Source organism: Mobula hypostoma, chromosome 8 (assembly GCF_963921235.1).
Source record: "Mobula hypostoma chromosome 8, sMobHyp1.1, whole genome shotgun sequence".
NCBI lineage: Eukaryota > Metazoa > Chordata > Chondrichthyes > Myliobatiformes > Myliobatidae > Mobula > Mobula hypostoma.
Genome location: NC_086104.1, coordinates 3728662 through 3749628, shown reverse-complemented (window position 1 = coordinate 3749628; position 20967 = coordinate 3728662). Strand labels below are relative to the sequence as shown.

General features: G+C 46.2%; 1 protein-coding gene across 1 annotated transcript; it reads right to left on the bottom strand.

Annotated features, from left to right (window-relative positions):
- Positions 1-284: 284 nt before the first annotated feature.
- On the bottom strand, positions 285-20173 carry nme6 (NME/NM23 nucleoside diphosphate kinase 6). Its single transcript, XM_063055406.1, is given in 6 exon segments — positions 285-1104; positions 3021-3181; positions 3283-3322; positions 12351-12453; positions 15247-15345; positions 19958-20173. Coding segments are annotated over 6 exon segments (798 nt in total). The 3' UTR covers positions 285-925.
- Positions 20174-20967: the final 794 nt, after the last annotated feature.

The window sequence follows — 20967 nt, the reverse complement described above, 5'->3', positions numbered from 1 at the left end:
GCTGAGTTTCTCCAGCATTTTGTGCGTGTTACTTGGATTTCCAGCATCTGCAGATTTTCTTGTTTATGAGAGGAACACAGCTCTGAGGGTTGGGAAGGATAGAATGGGAATGGGCTGGATTATGGAATACTGTCCCAGACAGGGAGAGAGTGACACAGAGCCAGACTGGGTAAAGTGTGTTCAGCCTCCCTCAAAGCAAAGCTGTTCTTTCAAACAGGTAACTTAACCAGGAGGCAAGTGTGTGCATTAACATGCAGATGAGAAATCACATTTACTGAGAAAAGACAAAAATTTATTTAACATCAGAAGTCATTATGGAAAAAAAATCACAGTGAGTAGGTCATTCTCTCAGTGTCCAGTCCTCAGGAGGGAGCAGGGATACTCAGGGGCCTCCAGTTGCACCAATGGGGTGGGGGATTAACTGACCAAAGAATGTTCACATGGCAGGTACCTGGGCACCACGGTAGCATTGCGCTATAACAGTGTGGGGTATCGGAGCTCAGAGCGCAATCACTGCGTCCTCCGTTAGCAAGTTTGTATGTCCTTCACATGAGCGCATGCACTTCCTCCAGACGCTCCGGTTGCTTCCCACAGTCCAAAGTAGGTTCGAGTTAAATCGGGGGTTGCTGGGTGTCACCGGTCAAAGGGCCAGAGAGGCCTATTCTGCACTGTATCTTGAAAAAAACATTTCTGCTGATCGTGCACTGCACAGGTCAGGGTGCCGGACACAGTGTTGTACGCAGACCAGAGCCGAACACAGCTGGCGGTACGCAGACCCTTTACTCTGATCCAGTCAAGGTCGATGACTCTCACCTCTGACTTCGGCCAGGGATCACTGCCACTCAACTCTAGACCCTAGCCTGGGGTGACTGCTCCCACCCCCCTTGACCCCACCCAAATCAGTTCCCCTGACCCTCCCCTCCTGTCAGTGCGCCTGCCCCTCGGCCAGCGGGGTCTGGGGGTTCTGCAGGATGTGCTGCTGTTGCAGTGGGTGGTAGCAGTAGTGTCCCTGCCGATAGAGCTCCTCCTCGGTGCTCCACCAACGCCGCTGATCAAACTCCGGAAAGAAGAAGGCGATCTCTCTCGCAGCCGATTCAGGAGAGTCTGGAGCAAAGAGACAAGAATCTCGGTGTCAGTGAACAGCCCGGGTGAGGTGGCTACAATGGGGCTCCCTGCTCCAAGGAGGGTGCCACACAGAACGTGCCAAAGTCACGTGACCTCAGTCATCCGGGGCTTGAAATAAACAGGAAAAGCTGTCTTACCTTAGAATGACAGAACACTACAGCACAGAAACAGGCCCTCCAGCCCATCTATTGTGTTGAACTATTATTCTGCCTGGACCCATTGACCTGCACCTCAACCATGACTTTCTTTATCCCCTCCCATCCATGCACTCATCCAAACTTCTCTTAAATGCTGTAATCAAACGCACACCCATCACTTCCACTGGCAACTTGTTCCACACTCTCTCAACCGATTGAAAAAGATCCCCCTCATGTCACCCTCTAGTTCTAGTTTCAGCCAAGCCTAGGGGAAGAAGCCTGCTTGCATTCTTTGTAACTACACCCCTTATTATTTTGTAAACCTCAATTAAGCTCCTCTCATTCTCCTACACTCCAGGAATAAAGTCCTAACATACTGAACCTTCCTAACAACATCCTTGTAGATTTTCTCTGCACTTTTTCAATCTTATTGACATCTTTTCTGTAGGTAAATGACCAGAATTGCACACAATACTCTAATTTCAGGCTCACTAATGTCTTAGACAACATCGATGTGACATCGCAACTCTTGTACTCAATATGTTGATTAATGAAGGCCAATGTACGGTATGTAAAGGTTTCTTTACTATCCTACCTAACTATAATACCACTTTCAAGGAATTATAGATGTATCTGCATTCCCAGATCGCTCTGTTTTACCACACTCGCCAGTACCCTACCGCTCACCGTGCAAGTCCGACCTGGTTTACTTTATACTTTATTACTTTATTGTCACCAAACAATTGATACTAGAGCGTACAATCATCACAGCGACATTTGATTCTGCACTTCACGCTCCTTGGAATACAAATCGATAGTAAATATAATAAAAATTTAAATTATAAATCATAAATAGAAAAGGGAAAGTAAGGTAGTGCAAAAAAACCCGAGAGGCAGGTCCGGATATTTGGAGGGTATGGCCCAGATCCGGGTCAGGATCCGTTCAGCAGTCTGATCACAGTTGGAAAGAAGCTATTCCCAAATTTGGCCGTACGAGTCTTCAAGTTCCTGAGCCTTCTCCCGGAGGGAAGAGGGATGAAAAGTGTGTTGGCTGGGTGGGTCGTGTCCTTGATTACCCTGGCAGCACTGCTCCAACAGCGTGCGGTGTAAAGTGAGTCCAAGGACGGAAGATTGGTTTGTGTGATGTGCTGCACTGTGTTCACAATCTCCTGCAGCTTCTTTCGGTCTTGGACAGGACAACTTCCACACCAGGTTGTGATGCACCCTAGAAGAATGCTTTCTACGGTGCATTTATAAAAATTAGTGAAGGTTTTAGGGGACAGGCCAAATTTCTTTACTTTTCTCAGGAAGTAAAGGCACTGGTGGGCCTTCTTGGCAGTGGACTCTGCTTGGTTAGACCAAGTCAGGTCATTTGTGATATTGACCCCAAGGAACTTAAAGTTTTTGACCTTTTTCACCTGCACACCACTGATATAGATGGGGTCGTGCTGTCTGCTACTCGTTCTGAAGTCAACAACCAATTCCTTCGTCTTGCTGACGTTGAGGGATAGGTTATTGTCTTCGCACCATGCCACCAAGTTCTTAATTTCCTTTCTGTACTCAAACTCATCATTACCCAAGATACGGCCTACAATTGTGGTGTCATCAGCAAACTTATGTATTGAGTTCAATGGAAACTTGGCTACACAATCATGGTTTGTCAATGAATTTAAATTGGAATGAATTTGAGAGTGGCTCAGTCCTCTGTCAACGGCACTCTGTTACACCCAGCGAGGCTGCGTTGGAATGAATCCTCACCTGAGCCGTGCGTGGTGTTTCTGGTGTCTGTCAGCCCCAAGTGGCCACGGATGGAGTCCGGTGCAGAGAAGCGGGCTCGGAACACCCGGGTGGGGCCCATCAGCTGCCGCCAGCGGGTCACCGCGTCATGCTGGGCCAGGATGTACGCTCGCATGGGTCCACTGCCAAGCAGAACAGAGGTGAGAGAGCAGAGTTAATGGCAACTCCTGTCCGTGTCTGGGGAAAGGAGAGGGTGTCTCACCTGGAAAGAAAATAAACCCACCTGGCCATGAATTCCACCACTCGCTGATAGAAGAATCTGTCTGAAAACAGCAAATCATAAAACATTCTTACATCAGTGATCAGGAACCAAGTCCAAGTAAGATCATAAAAAATAGGAACAGAATTAGGCCACTTGGCCAACTGCGTCTGCTCTGCCATTCCATTACGGCTGATTTATTATCCCTCTCAAGCCCGTTCTCCTGCCTTCTCCCTGTAACTTTGACAACCTGACTAAACAGGAGCCTGTCAACCTCCACTTTAAATACACACAATGCCTTGGCCAATGAACTGCAAGTTTAGCAGAACAACATTTACTCAAAGACAGCACCTTCACCAGAGGATGTCCTTAGTACCGTCCCACTGTCGTCTTCCATATCTGACAACCAGTTCATTCATCTTGCAACATGCAAGAATTTATGCTGTTGTTAAGAACATAAAATTCCTGAACCAACCTCTTGTACAGGGAAGCTAGATTCTTGACATAGAACATCACAGCACAGTACAGGCCATTCAGAGCAGAATGCTGTGCTGACCTTATAACCTACTCAAAGATCAATCCAACCCTTCCCTCCTACACAGCCCTCCATTTTTTGTATCATCCATCTGCCTACCCAAGAGTCACTTCAATGTCCCTAATGTATCTGCCTCTACCACCACCTCTGGTAGTGCATTCCACGCATCCTAAGCACATTCTCAGTAAAATACTTACCTCTGACATCCACCGGCAGTACTTTCCTTCAAGCACTTTAAAATTAAAACTCCTGGTATTAGCCATTTCTGCCCTGGGAAAAAGTTTCTGGCTGTCCGCTCGATTTATGGCTGAATGAATTTGCAATCCACCTCGTCATGGCCCTTGCCGGCACTTTCTCTGCAGCTGTAACCCTTTTATTCTGCATTGTTGTTGTCTTCCCAGGTACACTCCAGTGCTCTGACGTAACAAACCGATCCGTACAGACTGCATGCAAAGCTTTCGGCACAGTGGTCTTCAGAAATCAAAGTATTGAGTACAGGAGATGGGGATGTTATGTTGAAGTTGCACAAGACATTGGTGAGGCCTAATCTGGGGTATTATGCACAGACTTGGTCACCTACCTACAGGAAAGATGTAAATATGATTGAAAGAGTGCAAGGAAAATTTACAAGAATGATGCCAGGACTGGAGAACCCGAGTTATAAGGAATGATTGACCAGGTTAGGATTTTATTCCCTAGAACATAGAAGGTTGAGGGGAGATGCAATAGAGGTAAACAAAATTATGAGGGGTTGGGATAGGATAAATGCAAGCAGGTTGTTTTTGAGATTGGGTGGAACTCCAACTAGAGGTCATGGTTTAAGGGTGCAAGGTGAAATGTTTAAGACCATAAGAAATTTCCCTCAGGATCAATAAAGTATGTCTGTCTATCTATCTATCTAAATAGGAGCAGAATTAGGCCACTTGGCCCATCGAGTCTGCTCTGCCATTTAATCATGGCTGATTTCGTTTTCTTCCCTGAGCCCCACTCCCTAGCCTTCTCCCCTTAACCTTTGATGCTGTGTCCAATCAAGAACCTATAAAACTCTGCCTTAAATACACTCAAGCCAGTGTCTCTACAAGGGCCTCTGGGATTGTTTCCCTGGCCTCCCATGAGGTCAGGGGTGCATTTGGTCAGACCCTGTGGATTTGGCTTCCTTACTGCACTTCAAAGCTGCAAATAACTCCTTCCTCAAAATTAACATATAATCTAAAGCCTCGTTACTATTATCCTCCGTTCTTGAGGTAAACACTCAGACCCCACTTGGAGTAGTTCAGACCCCATTTGGAGTACTGTGCTCAGTTCTGGTCACCTCACTACAGGAAGGATGTGGAAGCCATGGAAAGGGTGCAGAGGAGATTTACAAGGATGTTGCCTGGATTGGGGAGCAGGCCTTATGAGAATAGGTTGAGTGAACTCGGCCTTTTCTCCTTGGAGCGACGGAGGATGAGAGGTGACCTGATAGAGGTGTATAAGATGATGAGAGGCATTGATTGTGTGGATAGTCAGAGGCTTTTTCCCAGGGCTGAAATGGCTGCCACAAGAGGACACAGGCTTGAGGTGCTGGGGAGTAGGGACAGAGGAGATGTCAGGGGTAATTTTTTTACTCAAGAGAGTGGTGATTGCGTGGAATGGGCTGCTGGCAACGGTGGTGGAGGCGGACATGATAGGGTCTTTTAAGAGACTTTTGGATAGGTACATGGAGCTTAGTAAAATAGAGGGCTATGGGTAAGCCTGTTGGCGCGTGGCCAAGTGGTTAAGGCATTCATCTAGTGATCTGAAGGTCGTTAGTTCAAGCCTTGGCTGAGGCAGCGTGTCTGTCCTTGAGCAAGGCACTTAACCACACATTGCTCTGCGATGACACCTGTCTCCTAATGCCCTTCCCTTGGACAACATTGGTGGCGTGGAGAGGGGAGACTTGCAGCATGGGCAACTGCAGGGCAAACTTTCCAAGGCACAAATCCATGGTCTCATGAGACTAACGGATGCCTATATATGAGTAAGCCTAGTAATTTCTAAGGTAGGGACATGTTCGGCACAACTTTGTGGGCCAAAGGGCCTGTATTGTGCTGTAGGTTTTCTATGTTTCTATGTTTCAGCGACCTGGCCTCCACAGCTGCCTGTGGTAACAAATTCCACAAATTCGTTACCCTCTGGCTAAAGAAATTTCTTTCCATCTCTGTTTTAAATGGATGACCCTCTATCCTGAGGCTGTGCCCTCTTGTACTGGACTCTCCCACCATGGGAAACATCCTTTCCACATTTACTCTGTATCGGTCTTTCAACATTCGAAAGGTATCAATGAGATCCCCCCTCATTGTTCTGAACTCCAGCAAGCACAGACACAGAGCTATCAAACGGTCCTCATATGATAACCCCTTCATTCCCGGAATCATTCCTGTGAAGTTCCTCCCTCTAATGCCAGCACACCTTTTCTTAGATGAGCAGATCAAAACTGTACACAATACTCAAGGTGAGATATCACAGTGCCTCATAAAGCCTCTGCATTTCATCCTTGCTCTTCTATTCTAGACCTCTTGAAATGAATGCTCACATTTAAGGGGAACATGAAGGGAAACTTCTTCACTCAGAGGCTAACGCCTTCACTCTTGAGAGTGTGGGATGAGCTGCCAATGCAAACAGTGCATGCAAGTTTGATATCAACATTTAAGAGAAGCTTGGGAAGGTGCATGGATGGCAGAGGTGTGGACAGCTATGGTACGGGAGCAGGCTGATGGGATGAGGCAGTTTAAATGGTTCTGCACAGTCTAGGTAGACCGAAGAGCCTGTTTTTATGCTGTTCTTGACCCTATGACTCTAAAGAGTACAGTACACGTGGGAATATTCACCCAATTTACCGAAGAAGCTCTGCTTTATTTAAGTAAGGGAGAAATAATTGGCCAAGATTCGAGAGAATCTCTAAAATCTGCAAATACTGGCAATGTGAAATAATTGCAGGATATATTCAGCAGGACAAGCCGTACCTACAAAGAGAGGAATTTCCAACCTGAGACATTAGCCTCCCACAACCTGCTGAGGGTCGAGAACACCTTCTACTTCTGGCTTCTGGCTCCCGCAGTCATAGTTTGATTTAAAATGACATTTATAAAGGATAAATTATATTTAAATAGTGACATAACAGTCCAAGAATAGGACTAGTTTTGGAGAACAGCCTCGGGGTGTCCTTGGTGCTGCGTCACTGGGAGTGCAGGGCTCTCACTGGGTTGTGTTACACCACTCATGATGGCACAGTCCTGACCTGGCTCTGCTGGTCAGGTCAGATAGACCAGCATCGAACTGGTGTCGGCAGTCAGACAAATCAGAATCAGGTTTAATATCACTGGCATATGTCATGAAATTTGTTAGGTTTATGGCAGCAGTACACTAGCAATACATAATAATAGAGAAAGAATGTGAATCACTATATTTATATAAGATAGTTCCATGAAATAAGTAGTGCAAAAATAGAAATAAAAAAGTGTTCAATGTCCATTCAGAAATCAGATGGCAGAGGGGAAGAAGCTATTTCTGAATCGTGGTGTGAGCAAGCACCGGCAATCACACACATCATCACGCACTCAGTACTGACCTCCCGAAGGTGCAGATCCTTCTGTAGTATAACACTCCTAACCACTGGCACATACACAACACCACCCACTCACCATCAACCTCTCCCTCAGCACTGACCCACCACCCCACAGTTCAGCACTTCCTCAGCACCTCCCCCACATCCCCACATGTCCACCACATTCTGAGTGAACAGTTTCCTCATCTCAGTCTCAGCCTGAGATGTGACCCCTTGTTCTTGCACTTGCAGGTCAAGTTAACATCCTCTGGCCAGATTAGGTACATTCTTCCTCGTTCTTCTAAATGCCAGGAGAACACAGGCATGGGTGACTCAGTGTGCAACATCCTGGGAAGTAAGCCAGTGACTTCTGCAGAAGGACAGTCAGTTTCCCCGGAACACCACCCGCGGCTTTACTTCGTAAGGAGCTTGGGGAAATTTAGCATGTCACCACTCTCTCACAAATTTCTGTGAACGTACCACGAAGAGCATTCTAACTGGTTGTATCTCCGACTGGTATGGAGGGGCCAATGCATAGGTTGCAATAAGTTGAAAACAGTTGTAGACTCAGTCTCTCTGCACTACTTATTTTGCAATTCATAGTAAGTTTATGTCTTTGCACCGTACTAATAACACAAAAGGGTAGAGAGCTATGGGTAACCCTAGGTAATTTCTAAAGTAAGTACATGTTTGGCACAGCATTGTGGACCAAAAGGCCTGTATTGTGCTGTAGGTTTTCTATGCTTCTATGTAAAACAGTGAATTTAGCATCATACAAGTCAGTGACAATAATAAACCTGACATTCATTGACTCAGTGCATTAACTTTTGCTGCCCCCTCTCTTTCAAAATATGTATTCCAGCTAGTGCAATTTTCCTTAAGCAACACACATCAAAGTTGCTGGTGAACGCAGCAGGCCAGGCAGCATCTCTAGGAAGAGATACAGTCGACGTTTCAGGCCGAGACCCTTCGTCAGGACTAACTGAAGGAAGAGCTAGTAAGAGATTTGAAAGTGGGAGGGGGAGGGAGAGATCCAAAATGATAGGAGAAGACAGGAGGGGGAGGGATGGAGCCAAGAGCTGGACAGGTGATTGGCAAAAGGGATACGAGAGGATCATGGGACAGGAGGCCTAGGGAGAAAGAAAAGGGGGAGGGGGGAAAAAACCCAGAGGATGGGCAAGGGCTATAGTGAGAGGGACAGAGGGAGAAAAAGGAGAGAGAGAAAAAGAATGTGTGTATATAAGTAAATAACGGATGGGGTACGAGGGGGAGGTGGGGCATTAGCGGAAGTTTGAGAAGTCAATGTTCATGCCATCAGGTTGGAGGCTACCCAGACGGAATATAAGGTGTTGTTCCTCCAACCTGAGTGTGGCTTCATCTTTACAGTAGAGGAGGCCGTTGACAGACATATCAGGATGGGAATAGGACGTGGAATAAAAATGTGTGACGTATCAGAATGGGAATGGGATGGACATATCCTTCTCTAGGCTACTGTGGAAGGTGAGGGAGGAGATTGCTGAGCCTCTGGCGATGATCTTGGCATCATCAATGAGGATGGGAGAGGTTCCGGAGGATTGGAGGGTTGAGGATGTTCTTCCCTTATTCAAGAAAGGGAGTAGAGTTAGCCCATGAAATTACAGTGGTATGTAAAAGTTAGGGCACTCCTCGTCAAAATTTCTGTTACTGTGAATAGTTCAGTGAGTAGAAGATGGACTGATCTCCAAAAATCATAAAGTTAAAGATGAAACATTCTTTTCAACATTTTAAGCAAGATTAGAGTTTTGTTTTGTACAATTTTAGAGTGAAAAAAAGGAAAGGAGCACCCAAGAGGTTTGAGCTCTCAGTTAACTTTTACCAAGATCTCAGACCTTAATTAGCTTGTTAGGGCTACGGCTTGTTCCAGTCATCGTGAGGAAAGGCCAGGTGATGCAAATTTCAAAGCTTTATAGATACCCATACCCCTCAAACCTTGTCCCAACAATTAGCAGGCATGGGCTCTTCTAAGTAGTGGCCTAGCACTCTGAAAATTAAAATAAATGATGCCCACAAGCAAGAGAAGGCTATAAGAAGATGGCAAAGTTTTTTCAGGTAGCCGTTTCCTCAGTTCGTGATGTAATTAAGAAATGGCAGTTAACAGGAATGGTGGAGGTCAAGTTGAGGTCTAGGAAACCAAGAAAACTTTCCGACAGAACTGCTCATAGGATTGCTCGAAAGGCAAATCAAAACCCCTGTTTGACTGCAAAAGACCTTGAGGAAGATTTCGCAGACTCTGGAGTGGTGGTGCACTGTTCTACCGTGCAGCAACACCTGCACAAATATAACCTTTATGGAAGAGTCATCAACTTTTCCTGCATCCTCACCACAAAATTCAGCGTCAGAAGTTTGCAAAGGAACATCTAAACAAGCCTGATGCATTTTGGAAACAAGTCCTGTGGACTGATGAAGTTAAAATAGAACTTGTTGGCTACAATGAGCAAAGGTATGTTTGGAGAAAAAAGGGTGCAGAATTTTATGAAAAGAACTCCTCTCCAACTGTTAAGCACGGGGGTAGATCGATCATGCTTTGGGCTTGTGTTGCAGCCAGTGGCACGGGGAACATTCCACTGGTAGAGGGAAGAATGAATTCAATTAAATACCAGCAAATTCTGGAAGCAAACATCACACCGTCTGTAAAAAAGCTGAAGATGAAAAGAGGTTGGCTTCTACAACAGTTTAATGAACCTAAACACACCTCAAAATCCACAATGGACTACCTCAAGAGGCGCAAGCTGAAGGTTTTGCCATGGCCCTCACAGTCCCCTGACCTAAACATCATCGAAAATCTATGGATAGACCTCAAAACAGCAGTGCATGCAAGACGGTCCAAGAATCTCACATAACTAGAAGCCTTTTGCAAGGAAGAATGGGCGAAAATCCCCCAAACAAGAATTGAAAGACTCTTAGCTGGCTGCAGGAAGTGTTTACACACTGTGATACTTGCCAAAGGGGGTGTTACTAAGTACTGACCACGCAGGGTGCCCAAACTTTGGCTTCGGGCCCTTTTCCTTTTTTGTTATTTTGAAACTGTAAAAGATGGAAATAAAAAAGTAATCTTGCTTAAAATATTCAAGAAAAGTGTCACCTTTAACTTTATGCCTTTTGGAAATCAGGTCAACTTTTACTTGCTTAGCTATTCACAGTAACAGAAATTTTGATCGGGGTGCCCAAACTTTTGTATGCCACTGTATAGACCAGTGAGTCTTACTTCAGTGGTTGGTAAGATGATGAAGAAGATCCTGAGAGGCAGGACTTATGAACATTCGGAGAGGCATAAAATGATTCAAAATAGTCAGCATGGTTTTGTCAGACAGGTCGTGCCATACGAGCCTGACGGAATTTTTTGAGGATGTGACTAAACACATTGATGAAGGTAGAGCAGTAGATGTAGTGTATATGGATTTTAGTAAGGCAGTTGGTAAGGTACTTCATGCAAGGCTTAATGAGAAAGTAAGAAGACATGGGTTCCACACTGATTTGTGGATCCAGAACTGGCTTACCTACAGAAGGCAAAGAGTGGTTGTCGGGATCATATTCTGCATGGAGGTCTGTTACCAGTAGCGTGCTTCAGGGATCTATTCTGGAACCCTTACTCTTCGTGATTTTTATAAATGACCTGGATGAGTAAGTGGAGGGATGTGTTAGTAAATTTGCTGATGACACAAAGGTTGGGGGTGCTGTGGATAGTGTGGCAGGCTGTCAGAGGATACAGCGGGACAATGATAGGATGTAAAACTGGGGAGAAGTGGCAGATGGAGTTCAACCCAGATAAGTGTGAAGTGGTTCATTTTGGTAGGTCAAATATCATGGCAGAATATAGTATTACTGGTAAGACTCTTGGCAGTCTTGGATCAGAGGGATTTTGGGCTCTGAGTCCATAGGACACTCAAAGCTGCTGCGCAGGTTGACTGTGTGGTTAAGAAGACATACGGTGCATCGGACTTCATCAATCATGGGACTGAGTTTAAGAGCCGAGAGGTAATGTTACAGCTATATAGGACCCTGGTTAGATCCCACTTGGAATACTGTGCTCAGTTCTGGCCCCCTCACTCCAGGAAGGATGTGGAAACCATAGAAACAGTGCAGAGGGGACTTACAAGGGTTTTGCTTGGATTGGGGAGCATGTCTTATGAGAATAGGTTGAGTGAACTCGGCCTTTTCTCCTTGGAGCGACGGAGGATGAGAGGTGACCTGATAGAGGTATATAAGATGATGAGAGCCATTGATCATGCGGATAGTTAAGAGACTGTTTCCCAGGGCTGAAATGGCTAGTACAAGAAGGCACGGTTTTACGGTGCTTAGAAATTGGTACAGAAGAGATGTCAGGGGTAAGTTTTTTTTTATGCGGAGATTGGTGAGTGTGTGGAATGGGCTGCCGGCGACAGTGGTGGAGGTGGATACAACAGGGTCTTTTAAGAGACTCCTGGATAGGTACCTGAAGCTTAGAAAAATATAGGGCTATGGGTAACTCTAGGTAATTTTTAAGGTAAGGACATGTTTGGAACAGCTTTGTGGGCCAAAGGGCCTGTATCGTGCTCTAGGTTTTCTATGTTTCTATGTGTGTACCATTGGCCTGAAGGGCAGTTTCCATCCCACTTATAAGACTATTGAACAGTCTCCTACTACATGAAGATAGACTGTTGATTTCACAATCTGCCTGGTTATAATCTTGTACTTTATTATCTACCTGCACTTTCTCTGTAACTGTAACATTATATTTGGCATTGTTTATCTTTGTACTACTTTGTGCATGGAACAATCTGTCAGGATGGCATGCAAAAGTACCTGCATATACATGACAATATTAAACCAATTACATCATTAGCCTGATGGGACGAGGGAGAAGAATAGTTAGGCATAGGCTAAAGGGCCGAGGGATCTGTTTCTCCGCTCTAGTGCTCTATGATTCTGTAAAGTTACAGGTTGTTTGTTCACACCAGTAAGATGGACCCATACCTGAATGTTCTGCGTAAAACCTTCGGGACTCCTCCTGACTCCATTTTAAGTATTTGTGCATCACAATGATGAAGCCGTTGTCCAGAATCCTCTGATGGACAGCCTGTGAATGGCAATCAGTGTTAGACACGATGGAGACATAACCACTGCAGTAGTGAGGGTCGAGACACTGGGCCCATTGGAAAGGTCAAGTATGGGCTGAGTTGAAGCAGTAGGACCCATTGGAAAGGTCGGGCATGAGCTCAATGGAGGAGGTGGGCCCCATTGGAAAGGTTGGCTAGGAGCTGAATCGAGGCAGTGGGACCAGATTGGAAATGTCGGGTAGGGGCTGAATCGAGGCAGTGGGGCCCAATGGAAAGGTCAAATAGGGGCTGAATTGAGGCGTTGGGGCCTGGGACGCAGAGCGTATAAAAGTGGCAGGGTGAGGAACGGCCTGAAATTCGGCTGATTTAAGCGCTGGGCCAGATTGAAACGATCAGGGTGTCAGGGATGGTGGAGGGGGATTGGCCAGTGTACACCTTGCTGCTCCTTGAGTTTTCTCTTCTCTGAGCTGAACTGAGGGTGTGGTCTGCAACTAATGGGTTCCTGGAGCAGCTGCAGTGGTGACCAACTTCATGCCTGTGGATTCACTTTTGTGAACTTCAGTTCTGAATGTTATCTGCTTACTTTTATTGTTTGCACAATTTGTTTGGTTTCCCTGCACATTCTTGTTTGTAATGGGTTCGATCGGGCTTCTCTGTTTTGTGGCTGTTGAATATGGTGTACATTGAACTTTCTGAGCCCATGGACATACCACTCAGGGTTACGGACCGTGTTCCAAACCGAGCGGACCTCACTTTGTACAAGGGCAGGGGAATCTGATTCACAGACCCTCACACAAAAATGTTGCCCGAATTGTTGGACTTTAGTTATAGGGACAGACTGGTTAGACCGGGTTATGCGCTGCCCGGTGTGGTGGTTGAAGCAGTTGCATTAGGGACATTTAAGGGAGCCTAAGATAGGTACATTTTCATCAATAAAATTGAAAGTGTGCAGACAAAGTTTACAAGAATTTTCCCGGGATGTGAGGATCTGAGTTCAGGGAAAGGTTGAATAGGTTACGATATTATTCGCTGGAGCATAGGAGAATGAGGTGAGATTTGATAGACTATACAAAATTAAGTGGGGGGGATAAATGCAAGCTGGCTTTTTCCACTGAGGTTGGATGAGACTAGAACTAGAGGTTAAGAGGGAACATGAGGGGGAATTGTTCACAGAGTGTAGAACGAGCTGATAGTGGATGTGAGTTTTGAATTCAATAGTTAAGAGAAGTTTGGATGGGTGCATGGATGGGAAAGGTATGGAGGGCTATGGTCCAGGTGCAGGTCAATAGGATGAAGCAGTATAATAGTTTGGCACAGACTAGATGGGCCAAAGGGGCTGTTTTTGCAGTGTAGTGCTCGATGACTCTATGGTGACAGAGGGATACATGAAATAGAAAAACATAGAAGGCTACAGGCAATGTGACTGATAAAGAGTCTGACTGCAGAGAGCCAGTATGGGCTCCAAGGGACAAAATATCCCTGTTCCTTGCTGCAGCAATAGCTTTTCTTTCAAATTTACTTGTCCACAGGATAGAGATGTCACTGGCAAGTGAGTATTTTTGCAATGAGGTGACATTTAAGGTTCTGGACTCAGACAGGGCATGGAAGGCACATTTCTTCCTTGGAGGACATTAGTCAACCAGGTTGCCATTATCGAAAAGTCAGTAACCTCCTGGTTTCTCTCATCAAGACGGGAGTTCTCCCGTTTGCTAATTTGCTTAATTGCCTGAATTTAAATTACTGCCGCCATGCTGGGATTTGAACCACTATCTCCAGACAGTCGCCCGGAACTCTGGCTGCCTATCCAGTATCTCAGCAACAATACAACAGTTCTTCCCTCCTTCCCTTCCCCGAACAGCAGACCAGTTGCTTGGATGTGTGAGTAGCACACACAAAACTGTGGAGAAACTCCGCAGGTCAGGCAGCACCTATGTCCCTGTACCTATAACCAGTTAAAGTGGGCAGTATGGTAGTGCAGTGATGGCGATCACCAATTACGCTTCAATTCCCACCTCTGTCGGGAAGGAGCTTGTACGTTCTGCCCATGGCCGTGTGGGTGTTCCGGTCTCCTCCCACATTCCAAAAATGCACGGATTAGGGTTAACTCGTTGTCGGCATGCTATGGTGGTGCCAGAAACCTAGATCGGCCTAGACAGAGTGGACATGGAGAGGATGTTTCTTCTAGTGGGGCATTACAGGACTAGAGGGCACAGCCTCAGACTCGAAGGATGTCCCTTTAGAACAGAGATGAGGAGGAATTTCTTTAGACAGAGGGTGGTGAATTCATTGCCACAGTGGCTACGTAGGCCAGGTCATTGGGTATACGTAACGTGGAAGTTGAAAGGTTCTGGATTAGTCAGGGTTATGTAGAGCAGACAGAAGAATGGGGCTGGTGGGACTAATAAATCAGCCCTGATGGAATAGCAGGGCAAAGCAGACTCAATGAGCTGACAGGTCTAGTCTGCTCCTATGCCTTATGGAAGTGTGACACGCAGGGACCCAGCACAATCCTCACTGATTCTATTTCACTTGATGCAAATGACGCATTTCACTGCTTGTTTTGATGTACATTTGATAAATAGAACAAATCTTTAAACAGTCAATGTATTGGGCCAAGAAACTGATGAAGGGTGTCAGCCTGAAACATCAACTGTTTATTCCTCCCCGTGGATGTTGCCTGACCTGCTGAGTTCCTCCATCACATTGTGGTTGTTGCATCTGCAGAAATTCTGGTGTTTTGGAGGTGAGAGAGTGAGGGTGGTGAAGTGACGGCAGCCCGCCTCCAGCCCAGTGGTATGAAGCCAGTGGCTTACCTGTAGAATGAGCGGGTGTGCCACAGCATCAGGCTTGACTACGGCCAGTGTGAGCTGCAATAACGCGTTAGAGTGCCGGCCCACTGCCTGCATCGTCACCTGTCAGAAAGTTTCAGATACAGTCAGTCACACAGCTAACATAAAACCTGTCCCTCCTGGAAAACCTTCCCTCATACGCTGGGACGTTTTTTGACTTCAGCCTGACTTTTAACAATTATCCCTCAGAAGCTGATGGATAAATTGTCCTTGTTGGGACTCAATACCTACCTCTGTAACTGGATCTTGGACTACTTAATGGATTGACTCTGGTCAGTTTGAGTTGGCAGCAACATCTCAAGTTGCATCATGTTGAGCACTGGTGACCCCCCACCCCCTCCCCGCGCCCCCCCCAGTCCTTTGCTGTTCACGCTCATGACTGCACCGCCAGATCCAGTTCAACCCACACCATGGAGATTGCTGATGGGACAACAATGGTTGGTCTCATCGGCAACAATGGTGAGTCAGCATAGAGAGGGAAGGTAGAAAGGCTTGTCAAGTGGTGAGAGGACAACAGCCTGAGTCTCAAAGTGGACAACACAAAAGCGATCATTATGGACTTCAGAAATATGCAGGTAAAGCACACAGATAAATGAACTTTGAACTTTTGAACTTAGATCTTTGCAGAAAACAGCCCGTCTCAAACCTCGCTTGGCAGATCATATCTGATGCCATCAAAATTCACCTTTCCCCGATTTAGAATCTCAACCCACGGACCAGACCTATGTTTTTGCATATTTACTTTGAAACTAATGGCATTGTGGTCACTGGATACAGTGTTACCCTACACAAAGTTCTGTCTTATTCCCTAATACCAGATCCAGTATTGCACACCCTCTGTTTGGGACTTCTATGTACTGGTAAAGAAAAACGTCCTGAACACAGTGTGATGACAAACCAAGTTATCAGAAGATTGATGCTGATGAGAGGGATAAGAGAGACAATGGAGAAACATTCAAAATGCTAATGAGAGAAGAGAGAGATTAACGAGAAAGAAACACATTTCAGATATTGACAGACCGATTGCTTTGAACCTGAACTGTTTGAAGTTTGATGGACAGGCGATACCCCAGCAGGGGGATAAAAAGAACAGGTGCGCTAACGCCCGACACACCACGAGATCACGAGATAACGAGACCCTGGAAGAGCAGTGTGCCCCCACAAGTTGATGAGAGTTGGAGGTCTGGTCCGAGGGAACCGACCATAGACTGTCAGGGTGAAAAGGGACGATCGGCGGGAACCTGGTGTGTGTGTCCGCCCTTGCCTGGGTGCTGGGTTCACCGCGGAAGAACGGTCGTATCTGGAATGGAGGGGTCACAGTCGGTGACCACAGAAGACATAAAAGGGTTCGCCCGAAAGCTAACTGCGAAGAACATCAAAGGTCTGTCTGAATCAAAATTTGCATTCTCTCTCTCTCCAACGGCACAACAGCGATTACTGCGAACTGTACTAAGCTGAACTGAACTCTGCGTCACTTGAGACTGATCATTTTACCCCTAGACTGCGATAGAGCTTGATTGATTCCTATTACCCTAGTTCTGTGTACATGTGTGTTTTATCATTGCTAACCTGTTGCATTTATATCCTTACAATTAGAGTACTGTGTTACTTATTTCTTTAATAAAACTTTATTAGTTTCTGTTAACCAGACTCCAACTAAGTGGTCCATTTCTGCTGGTTTGGCAACCCAGTTACGGGGTATGTAACAACAGTAGACAAACTCTATCCCATCTACTCCTTTTACATTGTGGGAGTCCCAGTCAATATGTGGGAAGTTAAAATCACCTACTATAACAACCTTATGTTTGTTGCAACTGTCTGCAATCTCTACAAATTTGTTCTTCTAAATTCTGAGGACTGTTGGCTGGTCTGCAATACAGCCCCATTAACGTGGTCATACCTTTCTTACTCTTCAGTTCCACCCATAATGCCCCACTAGTTGACGAGTTCCCCAGTCTGTCCTGACAGAACACTGCCCTGGCAGAATCCCTGACCAGTAACGCCAGCCCTCCTTCTTTAATCTTTCCTGCTCTGTCATGTTTAAAACAACAGAACCCCGGAATAGTGTGCTGCCAGTCCTGCCCCTCCTGCAACCAAATCTCACTATGGCTACAACGGCATAATTCCAGGTGTTGGTCCACGCCGAGTTCATCGGACTTTCATACAATAGTTCTTGCATTGAAATGCACGCAGCTGAGGACACTGGTCACACCACACTCAACCACTGGATTCCTGACTTCCACAAGCTCCCCACTGCCTGTTCTGGCACTCTGGTTCCCATCCCTCTGATGCTCTAGTTTAAACCCCACTGTGCAGCAGTAACAAATCTTCCCACTAGGACACTTCCCCCACTCCAGTTTTGGTGCAAACCGTCCTCCTGTACAGGTGTCATCTTTCCTGGAGGAGAGCCGAATGATCCAAAAATCTTACTCCCTCCCTCCTACACTAACTCCTCAGCCACCTGTTAATTTGTAAAATCTTCTTAGCTCTGGCCTTGGGTGTAACTACCTCTCTGTGTTCTATCTCTCAGCCTCCTGAATGATCCCGAGTTCATCCAGTTCCAGCTCCAACTCCTAAACCAGTGATGTTGTGGGGATGGAATTGTACTCTCTGACGGTGGTGTCTGAAAAGAGGATGCCTTAAGTGTGGAACTGAAGAATAAGAAAGGTATGACCATGTTAATGGGGCTGTATTGCAGACCAGCCAAGTTGCATGCCTTCTTGGACAATGTCTCCCATCCACTACATAATGTACTGGTTGGGCACAGGAGTACATTCAGCCAGAGACTCATTCCACCGCGATGCAGCACAGAGCGTCATAGGAAGTCATTCCTGCCTGTGGCCATCAAACTTTACAACTCCTCCCTTGGAGGGTCAAAACACCCTGAGCCAATAGGCTGGTCCTGGACTTATTTCCTGGCATAATTTACATATTACTATTTAATTATTTATGGTTTTATTACTATTTAATTATTTATGGTGCAACTGTAGCGAAAACTAATTTCTCCCGGGATCAATAAAGTATGACTATGACTATATGACTAAACACGGACTGTTAGAAGCTGCAGCTGGATGAAATTCTTGCAGTTGAAGTCATCAGGGCCATGGATGGTCTCCCTGCCTTCCCACATCCTGCAAGAGGAACATTCAGCTATCCTGCCTGGCATCTCAACTGTCCTAACTGAGCAGATACAAAAAAGGGAAGGAAAAAAAAAACTTTACCTCGAACTTTTCTTTGTTTTGCTTTCCCTGAATGAAGCCTCAAGATCACCACTCTAACTCCGTCTTCTCGGACGACGGCTGTTGTGCTTGCCCCTGCCTTCCATTAATTTGCCCTCGCTAATCAATCCCAAACGTGGACTGGTTGCTGGTCAGAGCTCAGTTACGCCTCCGCGATCCGATTCTGCCTTTTTCTACTCCTCCCTTTTCTGAAGCAGTATGTTCCCTTGTTTTGATGTACCTGTGACAAATAAAGCCAATCTTTAGTGAGCACTACAGCACAGAAACAGGGCCTTCTGCTTTAAACTCTGAAGGATGAGAAGCAACTTGATAGAGATGTACAAGATTATAAAAGTATAGACAGAATGGGCAGCCAAAGACTCCCCCCCCCAAAAAAAAGCATTTTTATTTTATTTCATCTTACTTATTTAGTGATACTGAACGTAGAAGGCCCTTCGAGTCCTTTGAGCTGCCCCGGCAACCCCCGACAGATAATATTTACCCTAACCTAATCATGGGACAATTTACAAAAAAACAATTAACCCTCTTTGGATTGAGGGAGGAAACGGCAACACCTGGGGAAACCCACACATTCCATGGGGAGGACGTAGAGGTTCTTTACAGAATGGCGCTGGAATTGAACTCCCAGATTAGGGACGACCCAAACTGTGATCAGGTCGTGATCACCGCTACGCGACGGTGGCGCGCCTTTTTTTTTTCCGTTTATTCTTGGGTTAATAAAAAAAAAGCAAGCAACACGAACTATTTTGTGTGTTTCCAGCATCTGCAAAATCTCTTGTGTTTATAATGTGTTCTGACCGTACTGTTTCTTGTAATACCGTGTATAATTTATATTCATGTTTCATGTGAATATTGTGTCTCTGATGCTCTGTGCCTGTGACACCGCTGTTGGGAGGTTTTCTGTTCCACCTGTGCATACATCGACGCGGGCACAAGACAATCAACTCGACTTCGCTCCAGTGGGTCAGATTCTTGTGCGCCCAGTCTTTCCACCAACCGGTTGATAAAGGAAGAGGGCCTGACAGTGCAGGCAGAGGATACCGTACCCAGTTACCGATCAAAGACATCCCGAGCAGTGGACCTCCCACTGAGGATCGCAGGAATTGGGACAACCCCAGGGCTGCAGAGAGGCCCAGCCCCAACCACAGGATGAACAAACGGTACGAACTCCCACTGTCGTGACTTAACAGGACAGTCTACACTAAAGGGTAATGGAAGTGAAAATTTCTGCCACAGTGCTTGGGACAAGGTGGGGACTGCCATGGTCTGACACCCACCACCTTCCTCAGCAGCAGAAGGATGAAGCTTTGACGGGTCCGCCCTGGAAAAGCCTCCCCAAAGTTCTCTTCTCACATACTTAACATCCTCTCCTCAACTCTCCGTCGCTCCCGTCAGCTTAACCCTTTCCTTACCCCCACCCCTCTCGCTCCTCTCACCACAAGGACGCGGATCACCCGCCTGCCGCCATGGAAACTGCTCACCGGAAATGCGCCTACCGCTAAAACCGGTCCGCCGCCGGTGCCCCAGCGAGCCTTGATCGTGGAAACCTAACGCCCGGATATTCGGTCCGGGTCAGGAGAGTCGCGAAGAGGACGCCGCTCTCCCCGCCACCGACAGCAGCTACCGCAAATGTTGCCGGAGGAGGACGGCATCTATCCGATCCGGAACATGCCCTCGTCTCACAGCTACCAACAAAGAGAGGTAACCTAACCCTCATGTGCCTGAAGTCACACGCAACCAGGATCAGTCTCGATCAGGTTCTTGAACCGACCTGCACAACCATTACCCTCCCTCAGCAACCCAACACTACGGACCAACTCTTGTAGCTGGCCCTGAATATGTCTTTCCTTTTACACTCCTGTCTTGTTTGTGGTTTGTTCTGCAATTCTGTAATGGTGCATTTTGTGTCCTAATATCCCTGTGATACCACAGCAAGCAGGTTTTTCGTTGGCCTTGTATCTCAGTGTATTTGTCCACATGACAGTAAATACGGTTGGTTTCTAACTGACCCGGACGTCCACAGCTGCCGCTGTGCAGTTACAGGAGTGAGGTTAGCTGCTGCTACAAGCGGTTTCTCACAGTGAGTGGAATTGTCGTTACTTCCTGAGAACGACCATGACTCCACACACTGTGACAGAGCATAGAAATGCGTTCATAGAACATACACAGTGTGTCTGTACAGCACAGTACAGGTCCTTGATATTGTGCCAGCCTTTTACCCTACTCTAGGATTAATCCAACCCTTTTCTCCTATATAGTTCTCCTTTTCCGATCATTCATGGTCCTATTTAAAAGTTTCTCAAATATATCTAATGTATCTGTCTCTACCGCCACCCCTGGCAGAACATTCCACACACCTACCACTTCACGTAAAATAGCTGACCTCTGACGAACCCCCGATACTTTCACTGATCGCCTTAAGATTCAGCTTGTTTATATTAGCCAC